Source organism: Gymnodraco acuticeps, unplaced genomic scaffold (genome assembly GCF_902827175.1).
Source record: "Gymnodraco acuticeps unplaced genomic scaffold, fGymAcu1.1, whole genome shotgun sequence".
NCBI classification, from domain to species: domain Eukaryota; kingdom Metazoa; phylum Chordata; class Actinopteri; order Perciformes; family Bathydraconidae; genus Gymnodraco; species Gymnodraco acuticeps.
Window position 1 is genome coordinate 6322852 of NW_022990295.1, and position 21175 is coordinate 6344026.

A 21175-nucleotide genomic window follows, 5' to 3' on the forward strand; every position below is an offset into this window, starting at 1 on the left:
AATCTATTAGAAAGCTGCAGCTGATTCAGAACGCAGCTGCTCGAGTCCTCACTAACACTAAGAAAGTGGATCACATCACTCCTGTTCTGAAGTCTTTACACTGGCTTCCTGTGTGTCAAAGAATAGATTTCAAAAATACTGCTGCTGGTTTATAAAACACTGAATGGTTTAGGCCCAAAATACATTTCTGACCTCCTGCTAAATTATGAACCATCCAGATCTCTCAGGTCTTCAGGGACTGGTCAGCTTTCTGTCCCCAGAGTCAGAACTAAACATGGTAAAGCAGCGTTCAGTTATTATGCTCCAAATATCTGGAACAAACTCCCAGAAACCTGCCAGTCCGCTGCAACTCTTACTACTTTTAAATCCAGACTGAAGACTTTTCTTTTTGCCGCTGCTTTTAATTGAAACTGAGCCCTTGTGTTCATCAGTAAAGTGGAACTTCTGTGTGAACTATTTATATCTTAAACTGCACTGTAACTTTTTACTCATGTATTTTATCTTTTAATGTTTCTTTTATTATCTTTTACTGTTTTTAAATGCCTTTGTCTGAATGTCTTTCATTTTTGTAAAGCACCTTGAATTGCCTTGTGTTGAAAGGTGCTATATAAATAAACTTGCCTTGCCACATTCCGTTTCTTCAAGTCATCACAGTTTGAAATATTAACTAAGGTAGCATGCTGCCCCACAGTGGTGGGGAGAAAGAAATGCGCTGGAAAGAAAAAGATGTACGCTGGACAGATTTATCAAGCATCCCTTTTATTATCATCGCCTGTTACAAAAAGAACAAAATCTTCAGTGTTAATGAACTTAGCAACAATATAGCGAGTGTTGATTACAGATGATATGAGACGCTTATTCCTAAAGTAGTTGGAGAAGGATTAAAAACCTCTACACTGTTGACCTGGCCTTCTCTTTCCACAGCCTTCTCTGGAGCTGCAGTACAGACTCAATTTAATATGTCCATGCATCTCCTTAGTTAAAAATCACGTAGTGACCCTTCTGATATGCTCAGACCCCTTATGATCTCCCTTCTCCCACCCAATAGTAAGCCATGGTATGCATGGAGCTATGAATTCATGAACGCACGATTATGCAGTTTGATAGTTTTCTGGTCAGGAGGCAAACATGTATTTCAGCAGGTCCTAACTTGAACATTTAAACAATACATATCTTTTAAGTTAAGAAAAAAAGTACTGAAAACCCAAAGTTTGTTCCGTCAAGCTGGACATTTGTATCACTGCCACCCCTTGACAAATAACAACAAAAACTACTGCAGTATTCAAAAAGGGATTTCATTGAAAAATACAGGCGTTTCAAACAGAGGAATGGTTGCCACGCAGTTTAAATTAGGCTGGGTGTCATCTTAAAGTTTAGAATACAAATTGGCGATGCTGCTGCAAAACAGGAATGTGGTGGGAGTGGAGTAGTTTGTTTTGGTACAGTGTCTGGAGTGTTTGGAGTAAAGCAAGCTCTGCCTGCCCCCCCGCAGTGAGACTGGGGGGGGGGGGGGGGGTTTGCCAGCGCCTCTGCCAGAGTCAGATGGAGGCTCGTCTACAGTACAGGTGGGGTGACGGAGGTTGGGTGAAAGGGGGGTGGCTGGGTGTTACAGTATGGTGTGACGGTGTAAGTGATAAGACCGAAGGGCAAAGGTGATCTTTGTAGTGCAGTCAGGGTGGCTGCGGGGGGGTCTGTCGTCCTCTCACTATACCTTGGGCAGACCTTTGTCAGCCTCCTGAAGGGAAACACAAATGCAGAATGCTCAGTCTCCACATTCAAACACACCGTTGCGATTAGAAAGAATGATACTAAAATGAGCAGAGCAGCAGTCCTTACCTCTTCCTCTCTCTTGGTGAGTTTCCTGCTGACGCCTTGTAGCAGCTGCTGCAGCTCTTGAACTGTTTGGTTTAGTCCTGCAGTCATTTTCTCCTTTCTGTCAATCTCTTCCTATCAGACAAAATGACTGGTTTAAGCTCAACGTATCCACTTAGTCACCATACATAAATACACTTACACCAGAATCTGTTTAAACACCCAAACTGCCCCAGGCTCTTACGGTTTGTGACGAGAGACTGCTATTCTCTATCAGGCCATCAGCGTTTTCCGTCACCTTGGAGAGCTCCCCCTGGATCAGATCAAGAGACTGCTGGGCCTACATTAGGGACCAGGAAGTTACACTTGTTAACAATGCGGCCTGGAGTTGGACTCCTTGCAGCAGGGTAGTCAAATAATGACGAGTATTCTTACCGTGTACAGGTCACCTGCCACTTTTTGCCTCTCGCTCTCTTCTGTCTCCAGCTTAGACAGAGTCTCAGTGAGCTGGGTTTTCAGCTGGAATAAAAACAGACACTCAGCACATGTTTTAAAGCACATTATAGCTTTCCGTTATCACCTGGGAATCCCATTTAAATCTAGCATTGGACTTACAGAAAAGGCATTATTTCAGAGCCTCCTGCTAACATAAAATGCGTTCATTACGGTGCTCAACATTTGCACAGTGGTTCTACAACTAACAGTTATTTAGGGTAATCTAATGATTATTCAATTGAATAACTGTATATGCTATAAATGAGTAATACATAACTTAAACCTTATTAGAATTATATTTACATAACAATTATAACCAAGCATTTGCACTTTGCAAAGCCAAAGGTTAAATGCATTGTTGCCGGAACATATAGAGATGTATTGTAGCAAAACTTAAATGCTTGTTGTTTTTGTGTTGAAGTTCTCAGTGTAAATGCTCAAGTCTCATTTTTGACATGCAAATGCACTGTCAAAAATCTAATAACTGTTAACACAGGAATGGAGATCACAGACATACGTTTAGTGACACTATGGCACGACAAAGGCTAATAGACAGACAATCAGACAGACAAGGTTTGTGAGAAGGCCGAAGAGTGTAACATGTTAAGATTTAAGCTGAAGATGCACAAAATGAATAGTTTTTTGGAGACTCTGCAGAAGGAAGGCAAGCTGCAGTTAGTAGCCTGAACAGGCATGAGATAAGGTGCCAGTGTAAAGAAGGGAGGGTTAGTCTCTCAAAGTGTGAAGGAGAGTCATCACCCTCAATCTCAAAAACACAGAAATGTTTTTGAATGTAAGGTTTGAGGTTACAGAGGATGACCCCCAGTAGCAGAATAGAGAGATCCCGTCCTGTAGCAGTGCAGAGCCACTGCCGAGTGAAATAAGGGAAAGGCTTTAAAAGGAGCGCTAGCTAGAGGGTGAACACCGCTTACCAAGTTCAGCTCCTCATTCTGTCTGAACGCCTCTGTATATGAGCCATCAAGTCTGGTCTGCAATTCAGTCAACAGATCTTTGAGCTGAAATTAAGATGACGTTTAATGGGAGTCGGTCCAGGACAGCACTACCAGCACAATCTACTCAGTGAGCTAATCAGGCCATGAGAACAGAAAGGGAACGCTATTTAACAGAGCCATGTAGGGATGAATGAAGCACAGGATCGTGGTGTGCATGACTGTAATTTACCCAAAGCAGTCTATTAGGTTAGTCTGGTAGGTGGTGTAAATAAGGCTTTGGTAGACTAATTGCTAGATTGCTAACAGTGTGGAGCATGTGTGCTTTCAGTGTCTGTGTTGTGTGCATTTGCCTCCAATAAACAGAAAATAACAAACATCCAAAACAGGAAATGAACAAACAACAACAACTCGTGTTTTTGTCACAGGAGGATGATGCTGCTACGACATGATTTAGGGATCCAAACAGAGAGGTATGTGCTTACCTCTCTGACCTCTGTTACATAGGTGGCACTCTCCTGCTCTGCCCTCTCCAGCTCAGACTCCAAGTGCTGCTTTTCTCTTCTAAGCTGCAGGGGAAAGAGAGGTTCAAAGATAGTGAGGACACAAACAAACCAGAATGTAACATGGCCGGTGATCTGAACAACAGTGTAAGTTTGAAATGAGCGTTTTTAGGAAGACTTACATTTTCCAACTCGGCCCCTTCAGTTAGTCTCTCAATCTCCTGATCCATAAGTGTGACTTTCTGGTTCATCTATAAAAAAGACACGGAAGAGTTATACAATGAAACAGGCACGCAGTACTATATCTGCTCAGTGATCTGTTGTGCTATCTGGGAGTGGTTACTTGAACACACACCTCTTTGAGCTCTCCCTGAGATGCCTCCAGCTTCACCTTCCAGCGGGACTCCTCCTGCTCCACGCTGTTCTGCAGGCGCTGCAGGATGCCCTCCTGTGGACGCAGCAGGAATGACAGCTCAGTTTGGAACGATAGGCCACCATAAAAGCACACATTTTAAAACCTCATCTTACCGTCTCTGCCAACACCTTCTTGTACGTCTCGCAGTCTTTCTGTAGGATCTTTTGTGCTTCCTCCAGCTTCTCAGCCGCTCTCTGTTGAGAGGGAAGTTGCTTAAGATATCTTCAGTTTGAGGAAAGACATTAACCTTTACACTTCCACTTTATTTACCTCAGAGTCCCCTGATGCAGGGGTGGATAGTGCAGCTGAGCTTTCAGCTACTGCCCCCTCAAATCTGTGAAGCCACTCTTGGTGGTTCTAGAAGAAAGGAAGAGAAAGATAAACAAGGGACATCTATACACAGCAGAAGTACAACAGTGTAAGACGGGTAATCGAATACAATTTCCATGGTGATAAATATCCCGTTACCCTTACCTGCTCACTGGGCAGAGGCACATGGGGCAGAAGTCTCTGCAGAACATCTCGACACTCGGCCTGACACATTTCCAGTGCTGTCTGGTTCTCCTAAAAGGCGATGGGAGGGGGCAAAGAGGAAAAAGAATAAAAACAGAGGAGAGGAGATTGAGCACCCAAAGTTCAATTAGTTCAGTCGATTCGAAGACAAAGTCCAGGCGTCCTCAGGGCAGATGACCACCACCCTTCTGCTTTTTCATTCACACCATGATTTTTCTTTAAACCCCTCATAATCAACGCTTCTGCTGATAAACCTTGTTTATCATAGTGCATTATGCCATTTCATAAATGACACATTTCATACTCATCATGGTTTCAGGAACCTCCTTACACTCAAGAACAATATACCAACCAGCCTTTTTTTATGTATACAAATATATTAAAGCTGCCAACCTACTTCCAACTACTTCTTTCATAAATCAAGTAACTACAGGGTACAATGTAGTTACTGTTTCACCTCTGATATCCCTGTACACACAAATGTGGGAATAAGTGGTTTCAGTTACTATACACCTATAGTGTAAATCTTGGTCTCAAGTCGACTGCCTGATTAAATGATTATTTAATTTGAAAAGCCATCCATCATGGCGCTCCAATCAATGTCACAGGAATGACTCACTTAACATAATCTTAAACTGTAATTTTAAAGCATTAGGATAAACGCTGTCTCACTCCTACTTCCAATTACCCTGAGAGAAAACATCAGCATCTTTCAAAAGGCCCATGCTACACCAAGTGTCAGCAACCTCCCATTCAGAGCAGATCACATGCTTCACACCTCCTGCAAGCACCAACAAATCAACCTTCTTTCGTGTATCTTGAAACTCTTAAATACGTAAAAGAAAATGCAGTCCATCAACAATAATCTGGCCTCCTGCACTGTCACCCTGAGGCTGGCACTCTCACAACCTCTCACATTACCACACTGCGTCACAGGGCAGCTCTGAGACGAGTTTAATACAAACAGTGTTTTATGATAGTACACAACAGCTGCCAAGGAACTCCCTGGCCCGACTCTGAGGAGGTGCTTTCTACTATACTCTGATGGCAGAAGAGCAGCTGCGTGCTGACGGTTCAGCTTTTACGCTTTCTTAATGTAGGCGACAAGGAGGGCACAGATATATACGTTCACTGTTAATAGACAGGCTATCTGGTAACCCACTCTATGTCTTCACTGAGGGATCTCCAGATACATGATGGTGGATTTAGTTACACAAGTCTTTCAAGGCCACGGTTGCATATTCATCAAACGTTTCGAATGATCCCTTTGGCATTTAAATCGTAGTGAATTAAACAGATTTCCATTGACTGATTAACTGGTGGTATTGACAGCACGGATGTCACAAAACGGAAAACATGCTAGAAATGAGTGACATGACAGAAAGACAGGAAGCGGCCGAAATGATTACAATGAAATCAATCTAATGAAATAATGTCTAGGTCACTGCACACTCATTTCCAAGCATCAGCCAGGAAAATTATTTATTATTTATATTTCAGATCTTCAAGCAAAAATATTTGTTAAGTTAATTAAGTCAGAGATTCTCCTGGGGAGTAGCAGAGTTCAGCATTGAGCCAATTGAGGCCAAACAAAAGAGGCGAGGGGCAAGAGGTAGGTAAATGAGTATGCAGCTTTGTAATGGATGGGCGAAAAAAGAAATCTCACTGGGTCAATTATGGCAAAAAAACAGCATTTTTAGGGGGGGATGCATCAGATTGGAACTAGAGTGAAGCAGACTGAGGGGGGGAGGGGGGTGTCGAACCTTGACAGCTTTGCTGAGTTTCCCTTGAAGTATGGATTCGGTGGCTGACAGAGCTTCCATAGCACTCCAGTTTTTCTCCCGAAGCTCCTGTTTTGGTCAGTTCCAGAGAAATACTACTTTCAGTTCAGCCCCAGGAAATGCATTCAGTGACCCGAACATGAAGACTGGTAGAGTGATACAACAAACCGAACGCATTTCTCATTTTTACATTCCTACACTCTGCTTATCACCCATGCTCCAACAGCTAAAAATAAGTATGAACAACTAGCCTCGAGAATCCCAGTCTCACACCTCGTGTGGGTCACAGCAACATGCATAGTGTGCAAGATGTGCATTGTAACAATATTCTGTGAGTCATTTATATTCAAACGGAGGAAATAATATATATATATATAGTAGATACAAAAATGAGGGGGAAAAAAAGTCCTGATTTTCAATTAAATTCAACTTTAAAGAATAAAAAGGTAGGCGAGTCTAAGAGTCTGAATCACCCACAAGCACAGACAAGCTTTGCCGGAATAGTGAAGGCCAATGGCAGCATATCAGGAGTAGGCTGGGAGCCCTGTTATGCAACACTGAGCTTTAGCTATCCGAATCAAGATAGACATCTGTGCTGATGTGCATGTTTAGAACACAACCTCAGCTGAAGGTGGTGTTTGCATTTGGTTTAAAAAAGAAGAAGCAAAACAAGCGAGACTAAATGGCGGTGGACAACAGGAAGTATGGATGTATGCAGGGCAGTATGTGACTCCAGTGTGAGGGGAGTGTTTAGGGTGCCACACAAGGGGAGGGGGATGATGTCTCATAGGGCTGGACCAGATACTGGTGTAATACAGTTCAGGTAATCGCTGTGGGAAACCTACGTTGTTCTTCTTCCTGTGAAGCTCCACGGAGTCTCTCAGCTCGGCCAGCTCAGCCTGCAGATCTGAGACCTGCTTGTCCTTCTCTGTCAACCTGACAGACAACAACATAACAACTTATTGTGAATCATTATATAGTAGGGGACTTTGAAATGAAAACATGTGGAAAAGGTATGTGTAATGATACATCATATGGAATGCAACATGACTTACGCTGATAGAAGCTCTGTGCTTGGCACTGCTGCCTGGGACTGCTATTTGAGGAGAGGAAAAGAAAAAAGAAGAACATTTAAGACAAATTCAAACATGAAGCAAAGTCAGAAGAGCTCTTTCATCCAAATGAATTTGTTGTCCAATTCGTATTGTCTAGCTAGAGGAATCTTGCTGATTTAATCCAAAACACATGTCACACTTGCACAGAATTCCTTTGCGGTGTTTCCTCACCTGTTGCTGCATCTGCTCCACCTGCTCACTCACTGCCTTTGTCCTCGCCTCCATCTCAGCCTGCAGCATCTGGATCTCTTGGTCCTTTGCTGCCAGTCTGTGGGTCAGATGTGCTGCTCGTTAGACTCATTTGTGAAGGAAGCGCTGAACAACTTCATGTTAAGGTGTGTGGGGGGGGGGGGGTTAACCTACTGAGCTTGGAGTTTTTGGAGCTCGGCATCAGAACTGGACACTTGTGTTGTCTCCTTCTGTCTCAGCTGCTCCATCTCTGTCTGCAGGGCAGCCAACTGCTGCTCCAGAGCCTGAGAGACAACATGTATTTAGATAAGAGCTCAAAGTAGGACTGGACAACATTAACAATATCATGAAGACTAAGTGAAATGTGCAAATCTAGTATATCATTAGAAAAGAAAAGCCCACACCTCTACCGCCTTCTCTCTGGTAGAGCTGCTCTCCTGTGCCGTCTGTAGACTCTCCTCCACTGACTTTAGCTTCACATCCTTCTCCTGGATCCTATAAAAGCATATTGAGCCAAAGGTTTGTCACACTAAAACAGTTTGACGTCACACAGAGAGAAGGTATCTGGGATGAAAGGACATTAAAGAATACACAGCCTCTCCTGACAGTGGATAATTACAATCAGGGGTGTGTCAAGGGAGTGGCCAGGGGGAATGAGTTTGATCTGCCTACAGTAGAACAAGTAGTATCCTTGGGCAAATAACATGAAATTATGACCTACACCAGCTGTTCTTCATCTATTGTCTGGTGTTAAGGACACTAAAGTCAATGTTGGTCAGTGTGTATTATGGCGCATTTCCACTGCAGGGCCTCGCACGGCTTAGTACGGTATAGTTAGGCCAGGCTCATTTTATGCTGCGTTTCCATTACAGTTTAGTAGCTGGGGCAGTAACTATAGTAACGCAGTGTAGGCGGAACCGTGACGTCATCTTCAATGCGAACCACAGAAAACCAACATCAGCCATTAGCTGTTAGCACTCAAGCTCACAGCTCCTCATATCTGTTCAGAAACTAGACAACAGTTAAACAAGTACAAACCACAGACTGTCTGTGTCATGGTGAATACAGTCGCTGCTTTATTTATATCTGTAGGCCGTTGTTGCGCGTGTGTAGACGACCAGAGCATATACTGCGTTAGCTTAGCGGATCTCTATTCAGAAAACACGCATTTTAAAAGGTTTTTCGCCTGCAGACTTGTCAAAGCATTAATTCATCGTTTTTACTAACCGGTATCAGTATGTTGTTACTTCGGCATCATTTTGAAACGTGCATTACAATTAAATCACGGTCAAATATTTTTTATTTATATTTTTTATTCATTTATATCTTTAAACAACTCTCCTGTTATCTCAATCAGAACAACCTTCTGGATCCGCACCAGTCTGGTTTCAAGGCAGGTCACTCCACAGAAACTGCTCTCATTGCTGTCACGGAGGAACTGCACACTGCCAAAACTGCATCCTTCTCCTCTGTCATCATCCTGTTGGAACTGTCTGCTGCATTCGACACGGTGAATCATCAGATCCTCCTTCGCACGCTCCAAAAACTTGGAGTTTCAGGCTCTGCTCTTTCCCTCCTCACCTCATACCTGAAAGACCGTACCTACAGGGTGACTTGGAGAGGGTCTGAGTCCGACCCTTGTCAATTAACTACGGGGGTCCCTCAGGGCTCTGTTCTTGGTCCCCTCCTCTTCTCCCTGTACACAAACTCGCTCGGATCAGTCATTAGCCCGCATGGTTTTTCTTACCACTGCTACGCTGACGACACCCAATTAATTCTGTCCTTTCCCCGCTCAGAGACCCAAGTCATCGCACGCATCTCTGCTTGTCTAGCTGACATCTCTCAGTGGATGTCTGCTCACCACCTCAAGCTCAACCTTGACAAGACTGAGCTGCTCTTCCTCCCGGGAAAAGATTGTCCAACTCTTGACCTGACAATCAACATCGGCACCTCAGTTGTTTCCCCGACTCAGACTGCAAGGAATCTGGGTGTGACCCTAGATAACAACCTGTCCTTCACTGCAAACATCGCTGCTACAACCCGTTGCTGCAGATACACGCTTTACAACATCAGGAAGATACGTCCCCAGCTGACTCAGAAAGCGACTCAGGTTCTGGTCCAGGCTCTCGTCATCTCACGCCTAGACTACTGCAACTCCCTCCTGGCTGGTCTACCTGCATGTGCCATCCGACCTCTGCAGCTCATCCAGAATACAGCGGCTCGTCTGGTCTTCAACCTTCCTACATTCTCCCACACCACTCCGCTCCTCCGCTCCCTTCACTGGCTTCCGGTAACTGCTAGAATCCACTTCAAGACACTGGTACTTGCTTACCATGCTGCGAATGGATCTGGCCCTTCCTATATCCAGGACATGGTTAAACCGTACACCCCAGCGCGTGCACTACGCTCTGCATCAGCCAAACGACTCGTTGCGCCCTCGCTGCGAGGGGGACCCAAGTTCCCATCGGCGAAAACACGTGGGTTTGCTGTCCTGGCTCCAAGATGGTGGAATGAGCTCCCCATTGACATCAGGACGGCAGATAGCTTGCACATCTTCCGGCGCAAACTGAAAACTCATCTCTTTCGACTCCACTTCGAGCGTTAGAACTATTAACGAAGCACTTTTATACTAATAAAGGGCTGGCTTACCTAAAGCCAGTTGAGTAGCACTTGAAATGTTTGGCTCTATGAAACCTGATGTACTTATATGATTCTGTTTTCTTCAAGGTTGTGTCTTCCTGGTCGAATGTACTTATTGTAAGTCGCTTTGGATAAAAGCGTCAGCTAAATGCAATGTAATGTAATGTAAAAATATGTTCATTTTGTTGTAGTTGTAGCCCCCTTGCCAGCGATTCTCTGTCTAGTTTAGCATATTCAGCCCGGTTGTTGGTCTGGAAAGAACCTGGATTTTGGAGAGCCAGAAAAACAGTACCCGTTAGCCGGTACTACCCCTAGTGGAAACGCAACCAAAAACAGGCCGGGTTTGGCACGGCACGCTTAAACCGCGCTGTAGTGGAAATGCGCCATTAGTGTGTAGCGGAAAGGGTTGGGTGACCACAAAACACCAAAGTCAACTTGAGTGATCTTACATGCTCTGGAGATCTTCTATCATTGACTCTGATGGTGCCTGTGATGAGAGAAAAATACAATTAAAAAAAGACAGAATGAGGTGTGAAAAACACAGCAACTTCTTTACGTAAAGATTTTAGAGATCTCACCTGTTCCGCTGTCATTGTCTTTAAGGCCTCCATTTCCTGTTTTAGTCCCTTGTTTTCCTCTCTTACAGCCTGCATCAGGGAGAGAAATGACTTAAAGATTTTCCTTTTCCCCCCATTAGGGATTGTGATTACAAAGCAAGCAGGGAAATGCAGAGTCATTGAAAGCCTGCTGATGTCAGTAAGAGAGTGTGTGAGGCAGCAAAAGAGAAAAACAAACACCTTGAGCTCCTCCTCCTTGTTGGCCACCTCGATCAGCCCCTTCTCCAGCAGGTCCTCCACAGTTTTCATGTTGTCTTCCTTTTCCCGAACACTGGGTGGGAAGCAATGTTTGACAAGGTCATCAGGTTATTCTTTAGAACTTATAAAAGCGACACGTCTAGCCCAACACGTTTAACCAGCTGACTTGTTCAAAATATGTTTCACACACACCTCATCTGGAACTGGTCCAAGGCTATTTGGGAGGCAGTCTACATGGGGAGAGACAGATAAAAGAGGGTGTGTTAAAGAGAAGAACACAAACACATTGGGGCCTTTTAATTATTGGAAAAACAGTCAAGGTACATGGCTAACCTGATCAGAAATCAGATTCTGCAGATTCTGAACCTCTGCCTTCATGGACATGTTATCATTGTGCAAGGCCTGCAGAGGAAAACAACAAAACGTATTTCACTGAGACATGACAGGATCTGACAGACATAATCATTACTCTGTCAAAGGGTTATAAAACTGTGGAGTAAATTATATCTGTAAATGATATCTGTTAGTATAGGAAGCTGTAGATAAAGTGGCTTTACCTGCATACTCGTTTCTCTAGTGGCCCCACCGCTCCTCTCGGCATTTAGAGAATCCTCCAGACTCTTTCTCTGCAACTCCTTCTCAGCCAACCTGAGGGGAACAGTAGGAAGAGTGCATGAGAAACAGCTTCAAAGGAATAACTTTTCTATATGTTTGAAAAGGTCAAGTGTTTCTTACAGCTTCTGTAGCTCGTCAAAGTGAGAGACATGGCTGACCTACATGAGAAAGAAATGACACATTAGCCTAAATTCATACTGTAGCGCAGGCGGCATCTCTTTTTCTGACTTAAAAACTGAATGAGGTTGACCCGTTTACCTGTGTAGACATCTGGGCCTGCAGGGCCTCATTCTGGACTTGCAGGGTCTCGCTCTGGACCTGAAGACCTTGGTTTTCATTAATAAGGTCCTGTTAAACACAGTCTGTATTAGTTGACAAGAAGTGTGGGTTGCTCTGCTTCACCTAAATATAGAATCAACACTTCAGAGTACTAAAGTGCCTCTTAGATGTTGTGTTGGATGTTGTGGAGGCTCACCTGAACCCGGCCTTGCAGCACTTCATCAGGCATGCTGTGCTGGGACATCTCCATCAGCTCCATCACTCTCTGCTCCAGCCGCTCCTTGGACACCATGGCTTCAGTCAGGCTGCTGTGTATGGTCTGGATCTCCTTGTTCTTGTTGTTCATCTCCGTCTCCACTGCAACCAGCTGGCTGTGCAGATCTGCGCCCACACACACACACACACACACACACACACACACACACACACACCGACCGACCATCAGTTGCTGAATGTAACCTAATGATTTCTCTTTAATGGATTCAGAAAGCTACAAAGGATTTCATCTCAAATGCAACAGGATGTATCACCTTGGTTTGAGGCCTGGAGCTTCTCCCTCTCAGTGTTGACATTGTGGAGGAATTTCTGCAGTTCTTCCCAGCTTCTCTTCGCATCCTGCAGTTGGGCCTGGAGATGGAGAGATACATCTACTTTACTGAATTGTACCAAACATCTGAATAGAAAACAAGTCTAGTACTGCCACACTAAAGGTAAACTAACAAATAACATCCTTTTATTTCAGTGTTAATATCTTTACTGAGTCTATGGCTTCCTACTACCGTCAACAAGCCTTTTGTTGACTCAAGAATTCAAACACAACTCGGGATGTTGCAAACTGTGTAGTGTATCATAAGCATTTTAATTGATTTGTATTAAGTCGGCGCAATAAAGAACATCTCAACTCTACAGTTATTTGCTGAGACTCTTGTGTATAGAGCCAGCGACAATATTTTCCATCTTTGATCGTGGTCAATTCAATGAAAAGACAGGAAAGGCTGATCTGGGTGTCTCACAGGAAAGCGTTGTTCATACACAGCACAAAGCTTCTAACATTCCTGCTTCCCAAGCCAACACAACCCTTCCAACCCAGGTTATATTTCCCACACCCCCTCCCCAGGACTTCCACTATAACCTCCTCCCATTTCCTCGGCAATGCTTCCACACCCACCAACCAGATTTGAAGCTGTGCGGAATGGCCCAGAGCTTTAAACAGCTCTGTTCATTTTTGTCTCGGCTGGGGAAACTGAAGCTAAATAAACACATTGTGCATCTGGATTAGCGTACCTCCAGCTGGGACACGTTCTGCTTGTAGTTGGCCTCCAGTGACTTCCTCTGGTGCTCCTCCTGCTGCAGCTTGCTGTTGTTGTCTGCCAGCTCTTTCATCAGACCGGTGTACTCAGAACGCAGATTGTTCAGCTCTGCTGAATTCCTATGGAGAAAAAAGCATCATAAATGATAGATGTGGAAATAGATGAGGGGGCATCATTGTTGGATGCATTGATGAAACACACCACAAATAGCATGTATGTGGCATTTCACATTATGTAACTGTGCATAGTAGATGGGTCTCTTAAAGGTGGGGTGGGTAATTTTGGAGAAACCAGCTCGAGTGCGGTAGAATTTGAAAATACACAGCTGGAAAAAATCTGCCACTTCCTTACAGAGCCCCTCCTCCAACACACACGAACGCGCACATGACCAATGAGGGCACGAGGTAAGTTTGTGCACAGATGTAAGGCTGACAGGCAGGTAGGCCATCCAGTTACTTTAGCCGGGCCGGCTAAAATGATTGGTCGTGCTTTTTACAGCGCCACGGCTTCCACAGATGCATGTTTTTATGGATTTTTTGTCAAAGCACTTCAGATATTCATTGCTATCGGGATGTTGAGAGCATTCCATGGAATATAACAAAAAGTGTATCTCGAGCCGGTTTCTCAAACTTACCTACCCCACCTTTAACGTGAGCAACACATGCAGGAGAAAGGAAGGGAAAATGTAAATCCGAAACGAGCTAAAATTAAAAACACAATGCTGAAATTCTAATATTGTTTTACTAAGAGGAGCAGATAAGACATGTAGGAAGCATGACCAGTCGCAGATATTGCAGTGCAACACTCACTTGCTCTCCATCTGGTTGGTGGCAGAGCTGACTGCGTCCCTCAGGATGCCGTTCTCCTGCTGCAGTCGAGTGATCTGGCTTTCCAGCTGCTCCCTCACCTGCTGGAACTACATATACAAGAGGATTCAGTATCAATACCATTTTTTTTGATTTGTTCAAATTATTCAAATGACAGGATTTCCCCAATTGTATTAGTTCTATGTAATGTTGTCTAATGTGAAACTGTGCTTATAATAAAACAACAACATGGGAAAGTGTTGATGCTTATGTAAGAAATCTGCTCACCTTGATCTGCATGGACTGGAGCTCCTGGTAGCTGCCCTGTGCTTTGCCCTGCATGCTCCCCAGTTCTTTCTCCACGGCTGCACGTTGGTCCCTCATCACGGCCTCCACTCGGGATGTCTTCTGCTTCTCAACATGAAGCTCCTACAGCACAGTAGAACAACTAAATATTAAGCTCTACACTGAGACTGAAAGTACTACTCGATTTGGAGAATAAGTTGAGAATAAAATGGTGTCATGACATCATGTGATTCAGGAGGTAGAACATGAGAATCCTGACCTGGCTAAGCTGCTTCACTTTGTCCTTGGCAATGGACGCCTCCTCTTGTACAGTTGTAAGAAGTCTCTCTCGCTCCTGTAGAGCTGGGTCAGGCCTGGCTGCAGACTGGTGGTGAGACACATAAAGTTAAAATAAAAGTGGTCATAGCTGGTTCAACTATAAGCACCATGTCTCCTGCGAAATAAAAATAAAACGTTTCTCGTCCCCACACTTTTTCTTCTCTATGTATCACTTATTAATGTCTCACTTTGAAGCAGGCATCCAAAGCATTAGGGCTCTTTTCCCGGAGAAGAGTCATCACACTGACGGCCTCGGCCTCTGACAGAGCGAGGCTGGACAGACCAGACAGCAACTCCTTCAGCTTCACCCCGGTGTTCTCTGTTTAAACACATACGATAGGGAACACCATTTAGCATGTTATCACAACAAACGGAACCAAATGAGGGATCAGACTTGTTTTCCCTCTCACCTTTGTCAGTTTCATTCTTCTGTTTCTTGCCACTCCCTTTAGCTGGTGCATCGTTGTTATGACCTGCCTGGTGGTTGGCAGAAGCCGCCAAATCTGCCAGAACATGGGCTTCGTCAACTGGATTGAAGGAAAAGTGGTTGATTAGAATACTAGGATTTGGTTTAAGAAATGTAGATATGACTTTGCTTGTGTATCAGCCTTACCATGCTCGGTCTTCTGCTTCTTGGAGGAGTTCTTCTTCTTGCCACTCGTAGCAACAGGGGTTGCACCGTCCAGAACTTTGGTTTCCGCCACAATAGGAGCTTCCTTCTTCACTGGGGCCGGCTCGGACTTAGCCTCAGGCTGCTGGTCATCCACTGCAACTAAGGAATCATTTATTGAATCTAAGAGTTAGCTATTTCTGTCTACGAGATGCACACCCACATTCAACAGTGCCCTAGGCCAGTGGTTCCCAAACGGCTTTTTACTTGTCCTTTGGTGTGCCTTGGGCACAACAAGTTTGGGAACCACTGCCCTAGGCTACTCACCAGGCTCTGCTTTTTGTTTCTTCTTGTCCTTCTTCTTCCCAGAGGTTTGGGGAGGTGTCTGAGCCTGAACAGGAGCCTGGACAGATTGGACCTGGACCTCAACCTCAAGCAGGGGAGAGGGGGGGCTGGACTGTTTGCCCGCAGACAGAGTTTGCTCTGACTTGCGGCTCACCGGCTTGGATCCGTTCATCTCTGGCTCCTCAGAGGAAGCTGCAGCAGCAGCAGCCGCAGCAGCCTTGGCGGCCTTCTTGTCCTTCTTCTTCCTCTCCCTCAGACCAACAGGAGCCTCAGGTGACACAGAGACCGGCACGTAAGGAGTAGGCGTCTCTGGAGCTGGATCTGGTGTAGCCACTGGTGTAGGTTCCTCTTCTACCTCCATATCGTTGGTACCATCAGCCAAATCAAAGTCCTGCAGATCCTCTTCAGACTCTCCTCCACCTCTGCCGCCGCCTCCTCCTCCTCCACTAGCACTCTCCTTCTTCTTGCTCTTCTTCTTGTCATTCTTCTTACGCGTGTCTGGCTTGGATGGTGGTAGCTTGAGGTCTCGTTTCTGCCGGGCCAGCACCTCATCGTAGGAGGTCTCCTTCATGAAGAGCCAGAAGAAGAGGAACATCAGGGCGATGACCAGGGTGGGGGCCAGGATGAGCAGGTACTGAGAGTCGTAGATATCCAGCGCCATTCTGAAAGGGTTTAGAAAAGAAACAAGGGATCGATATTTTATTTTGGCCTCATCATTCAAAGTAACCACCAACCAAATTGCATGTGTATTTCCCACATACTGAATGTGTGACATTGTGGTGATAGCTTTCCACCAACAGAAGGCAACTGGCAAATTCTGCTACAAACCGAGAGAGCAAAAGAACAGACAAGCACACATATTTTATTAAATTGAATCTGAGATTTCAGCTTGCTGCTCCTATCCATCCTATACCAGTCCTGCTGGTCAATTATTCTTACTTTTGCAAGTGTGAACTGGTGCAGATATGAGATGTGGTAGGTGGAGGTGTGACAGCCTATCCTTTAAGTGATATGATTAAATGAGATAACACCAACACAGCTACATATCTTCTCCATCTGGACACATTTTTTTAACATGGCTTCATACAGCTCACAAAGGGGACAAAATAGGTCAAGAACATCCGAGTGACAACTAGGCTTAAAAGAAGATGGGTCACTATCTTATTTAGTCACTTCCCCTCCTTCAACCCCCACAAAGACGACACGGTGGTATTCGAAACTCATATCAGCATGGATTTGCAAGAGGCAAAAATACCCCCACACATGCATGTGTCACACACTGAGGTCTGCTGCAGCTGCAGTTTGACCCCTGCCTGCTTTAAGCCAACGGAGAGGAGGTTCTTCTTCTATCAAAGGCAAAGTTAACAGAGTTGAGAGGTCCTGTAGAGACAACATCCATTAGGCTCAGTCAAAGACATTCTTAGGAACTATGTGTTGTCTGCTCAAGGCTACACGGTACAGATTAATTGGGGTGGAATCAATGCAGAGAAAGCAGTAATCATTTGAGACACCGTATTGCTAACTAGAACCCCCTATAAACCAAATGTAAATAATTACACCTACTTGGCAAAAATGACACTGAGGAAAGGGCTGTTTAGATGACGTAGACTGTATATGAATAATGAATGAGCTTACATATTTTCTTGATTATCCTCTTATATACTTATATTATTTTTTTCTTGCAGCACATATTATTCTATTAGCTCAAACTGATCAGACCCCAGGTGGCATGTTTGATGTTAAAATAGCTGAGGTGGTGCTGCAATGTCGTATGTGGCAGAGTAGAACTCGTTTTTAAACATTATTGCATCTGGAGAATACGTTTTGCAACACACAGCAGCAATGCCTTGTGCAAACTTTGACTACATAAGAAATCATCACTTCTGTGAAAACCTGGGTGACGGTAGCATCATTGTTTTGTCAACACTGCAGGGTGGCAGCGACAGTGAGTGTCATGAAGTGGTGACCAATCCCATTCTATACCAAGGATCTGTAGCAGTAATTAGTTTGGGAGTCCGTGTCTTAAAGCAGACCTCTTTAGTCATTTGGATTAAGCAGATTACCCATGATAATACATTTAAGAATAACTTTCCACTGCAGGGCTTCCTGCGAACTGACAAGCTTAGCCTTATAGTTAAATGATGACCCCGTTTCAGTCCCACCTCAAAAACCTCTTCCACAGCACACACAGATTTACCAGGTCTGTTACAATATCTAATAAGTTTTAGATCTCTTTTTTGGAAACTGGTTTTGGACTTTAAAGCACCTCCCTTTAAGCATAGACCAAAACATTATTATATAAGCTTTGAATCTGGCAAATACATCGGATAGGCTTACTAGGTTATTAGGAATGTTTGCTTTATGCCTGTACATTTCTCTAGAGATGTTTGTATGGTAACTGTGTCAAAGAGCATGCATTCCTACACACTCGATAGGCTGCAGCGAAGGAAAAACCGATAGAAAATATGTGTGAACAGTGAGCAGAGAAATAGCTGTTGGTTAAGAGAGCGCTATGGAAACTCAGCACTGAGTCATAACCCATGCCATTATAGAAACGAAAAGTTTAAAACTGTTACCGTCTAATGTATAGTATTAATATGATGTTTTACTCGCTACCTCATTGGAAGATGCCTCGTACTAAAATGACACTACAGAAATCCCAAACCAAGTGTAATAAACAGCAGAATAAGACTAAAAAAGGCTTTCAGTTGACTTCAGATTGTACCCATATTAAAACTGGACATAAACCAACCAGGCCAAAGTTTTTTTAAATAAGTCATTAGACATAAAGAAGCCATAGTACATCATGTACTACATACCACACACACCCTGGGTGAATTGTGTAACAACTGCTAACATTCACTGGCTCCTGAATGAGGACATTCTTTGTTATGTTACATTCATTCATTGTGTGATCCAGGAAACTTCCATGTTCGACCAAATGAAGACAAGAAATTACTCTTAATAAAGCAACATTGCTTCTGGGCGTAATAATCAAGGGTGGAGTAAGTGGCATAAAAGTTTGAAGCCTGCTTGCTTCCCTTTAGTCCCTGCCTCAGAGAGGAAGGGGCATGAGTTTCCTTGTGCAGCCCGAGCCTTGTCCCAGCATCAGAATGAGCCCGGGGGACAAAGCTCTCTCGGGCTGTTGGCTCCTCGGAATCTAGCCACTTAGCTGGCCAGGCCTCCTGATTTGGCAGGCGTGGACAGAGAGGGAAGCCCTGATAACTATCGAGTCTAAAAAGCTGTGCTGACAGTACTTGAAAACCAGGACAGGCAGCAATTTATAACTTTAAGATGGCAAGAATTCACTTAAAAAGCAAATCAAGGGTCCAGGAAAGCACAGAAAGCTATTTTTCCGGATATATAAACATAAAGATAACAAGTTAGATTTAGAATTGGACTACAAAATCCAAATAAGACAAAGATGGTGTGCTGGTGCTAGGCAACTGGCAGAAAAGGTTAAGTATTACAACATTTTATATAAATAATAAGCCATGTCGCAAATATTTTAAAAAGGCATGATTCCACAACAAAAGAAGACTATGAAACTATCCGATAGTGTTACCCTTTATCAGTCAAGTTTAAATGGCTGCATGCCATAACAAACTAATGTATTTACAAGTGATAGGTATGGAAATTGGGAGGTGGTTCCTTGAATAGTTAAGCCTGACAAATGATAATGTACAATCATAATTCCTGTAATAAACTATAAACAAGTAGCAAAGTCCACAGACAGTATGGCATCATAGTAGGAAAACATTAACACATCTGCTCTTCTTGAGTGTAAAACATGTTGAATCAAGTACAACTAAGACACCCTAGATACGGGCTTATCTGAAGCTATAGCTTAAGGAAATTAACAATGATGCTAACAAGATAAAACTGATACCATGTGTCAAGCTCAGGCATACATTGAAAAGACTCATCATTTCTCAAAGTGGGGCAATTGGGGTGCTTGAAGGATTTCAAATATTCTCCAGAAAATACTTTCATTCAGCATCAAAGTTAGATCAACAAACTATACATGTATTAGGACACAGTGTGACATTTATATTCACGTATTTGTTCGTTTCTTTATTCAAGGTGTAGTAAAGCTACCAACATAAGTATTGTTCATTTACATACCAAAAGTAATAACAACACCACAACTGGTCTTAGATGTCCATTGAGCCTCCTCACAATTCAACAAGAGCTGTTCAGTGTAGTTGAGTACCAAATGTCCCAGCATGCTTCGTCATGTCTAATCGACGGGGCCGGCCTTGTGCTCACTACTGAACCAAGATATGTAATGGCAGCTGTTCGTACAGTAAGAAATAGAGTACTTGTGGATACATAGCCTGCAATCACAGAAATAGCAGAACTGATCCAGCGGTTATCTTCCGTGCTAGCCCAGATTAGCTTATAAATCACACGTTATAATGGAATAAACCATAAGAGCATAAGAATATACACATGTCGACGAAAAGCACACTTTACCGACATTATTAGCACAAAAGTGGGGGCTAAATAGTGGTCCGGATACGACTACAAGTAGTAGTAGTTGTATTATCCACACGGGAAAAGGCTTGCCTCTCAAGTTCGTCTCAGAGTGGCTACAGCTCAGCATGATGAATGGGCTAGCTAACATTAGCTAACCAACTAACGTGAGGCAGGTTAGCCGACCAATCCAATTATTGGTAGAGGACGACTCCACAGATAGACTGATTAAGCTATCATATTAGCAGGAACAATTGTATTTCCTTCCCACACACTCAGTCCGTGTGGAGGCGTGGACCTCTGCCTCACGGGCCTCGCTGGTGACCCAACCTCCCTCTCTCCTGAAATCTGTAACCCGGTTTGCTGCTTCTTTCTTCCGCTCAAGTCCTGAGGGCCGTTCCCAGGCCTGGGTGAGAGCTTAGCCGCGGTGAGACCGGAATGAGCGGCCTGTTGACGGAATACACATAATACCAACGAGAACAGCTAATTGAGGCGTACCTGTAGCTTTAGTTTGCTGTTCCCGTGGCTGGTGGTTAAATGACGTTGTTCCGCGTTGACTCCGGCAGACTCCTGACTTCCCAGGGCAGCTCCAGCCTGGCTTTCTTCTGCGCTATCCGTCACACTATCTGCCGTTTCTGGTTCGCGGGGGCGGGTCATACTTAGGATGCTTTGGTGCGCTTGTTTTGAGATTCCGGGCACACCGTTCGGGGCGGCTAGTAAGCAAGGCTAATTAAAGAGATATGCCCGCCTTTCCAAGACAGCCTTTGCTCTTGAATCTTACTTTCGACAAAAGCAAAGAGGGGAGTGGTCATTGCACTTCCCCAAAGTCCACAAAACAGCACTACAGAGCACAGCAGTGGTATTTAACCAGCCACACTACTC

The 21175-nt window shown here is 44.2% G+C and overlaps 1 protein-coding gene across 5 annotated transcripts; it reads right to left on the reverse strand.

Moving 5' to 3' along the window:
- Positions 1-738: 738 nt before the first annotated feature.
- ktn1 (kinectin 1) lies at positions 739-21042 on the reverse strand. Of its 5 annotated transcripts, none has more exons than XM_034222101.1 (36): positions 20792-21042; positions 15800-16479; positions 15476-15634; positions 15273-15389; positions 15051-15181; positions 14804-14908; positions 14527-14667; positions 14242-14348; positions 13407-13551; positions 12653-12749; positions 12319-12503; positions 12102-12191; positions 11964-12001; positions 11786-11876; positions 11562-11630; positions 11421-11458; positions 11211-11301; positions 10992-11060; positions 10863-10900; positions 8178-8268; positions 7948-8057; positions 7756-7852; positions 7525-7562; positions 7315-7405; positions 6452-6538; positions 4650-4739; positions 4446-4532; positions 4289-4369; positions 4116-4208; positions 3943-4011; positions 3743-3826; positions 3240-3323; positions 2248-2331; positions 2057-2152; positions 1837-1947; positions 739-1735 (listed from the first exon to the last, which is right to left on the reverse strand). In XM_034222101.1, the coding sequence occupies exons 2-36, from the start codon at positions 16476-16478 to the stop codon at positions 1706-1708; spliced, it is 3813 nt and encodes a 1270-aa protein (XP_034077992.1). In that variant the 5' UTR covers position 16479; positions 20792-21042; the 3' UTR covers positions 739-1705. The 5 variants fall into 5 exon arrangements, with proteins under 5 accessions (XP_034077992.1, XP_034077991.1, XP_034077995.1 ...); XM_034222100.1 differs by having other exon boundaries at positions 7525-7565; positions 20792-21041; XM_034222104.1 differs by lacking the exon at positions 6452-6538 and having other exon boundaries at positions 20792-21041.
- Positions 21043-21175: the final 133 nt, after the last annotated feature.

Coding starts and splice junctions, on each gene's coding strand:
- ktn1 (XM_034222100.1), bottom strand. CDS start 16,478: ATGGCGCTGGATATCTACGACTCTCAGTACCTGCTCATCCTGGCCCCC. Junction 15,182..15,272: donor GAAGAATGAAACTGACAAAG/GTGAGAGGGAAA, acceptor GTGTTTAAACAG/AGAACACCGGGGTGAAGCTG. Junction 1,736..1,836: donor TCACCAAGAGAGAGGAAGAG/GTAAGGACTGCT, acceptor GTTTCCCTTCAG/GAGGCTGACAAAGGTCTGCC.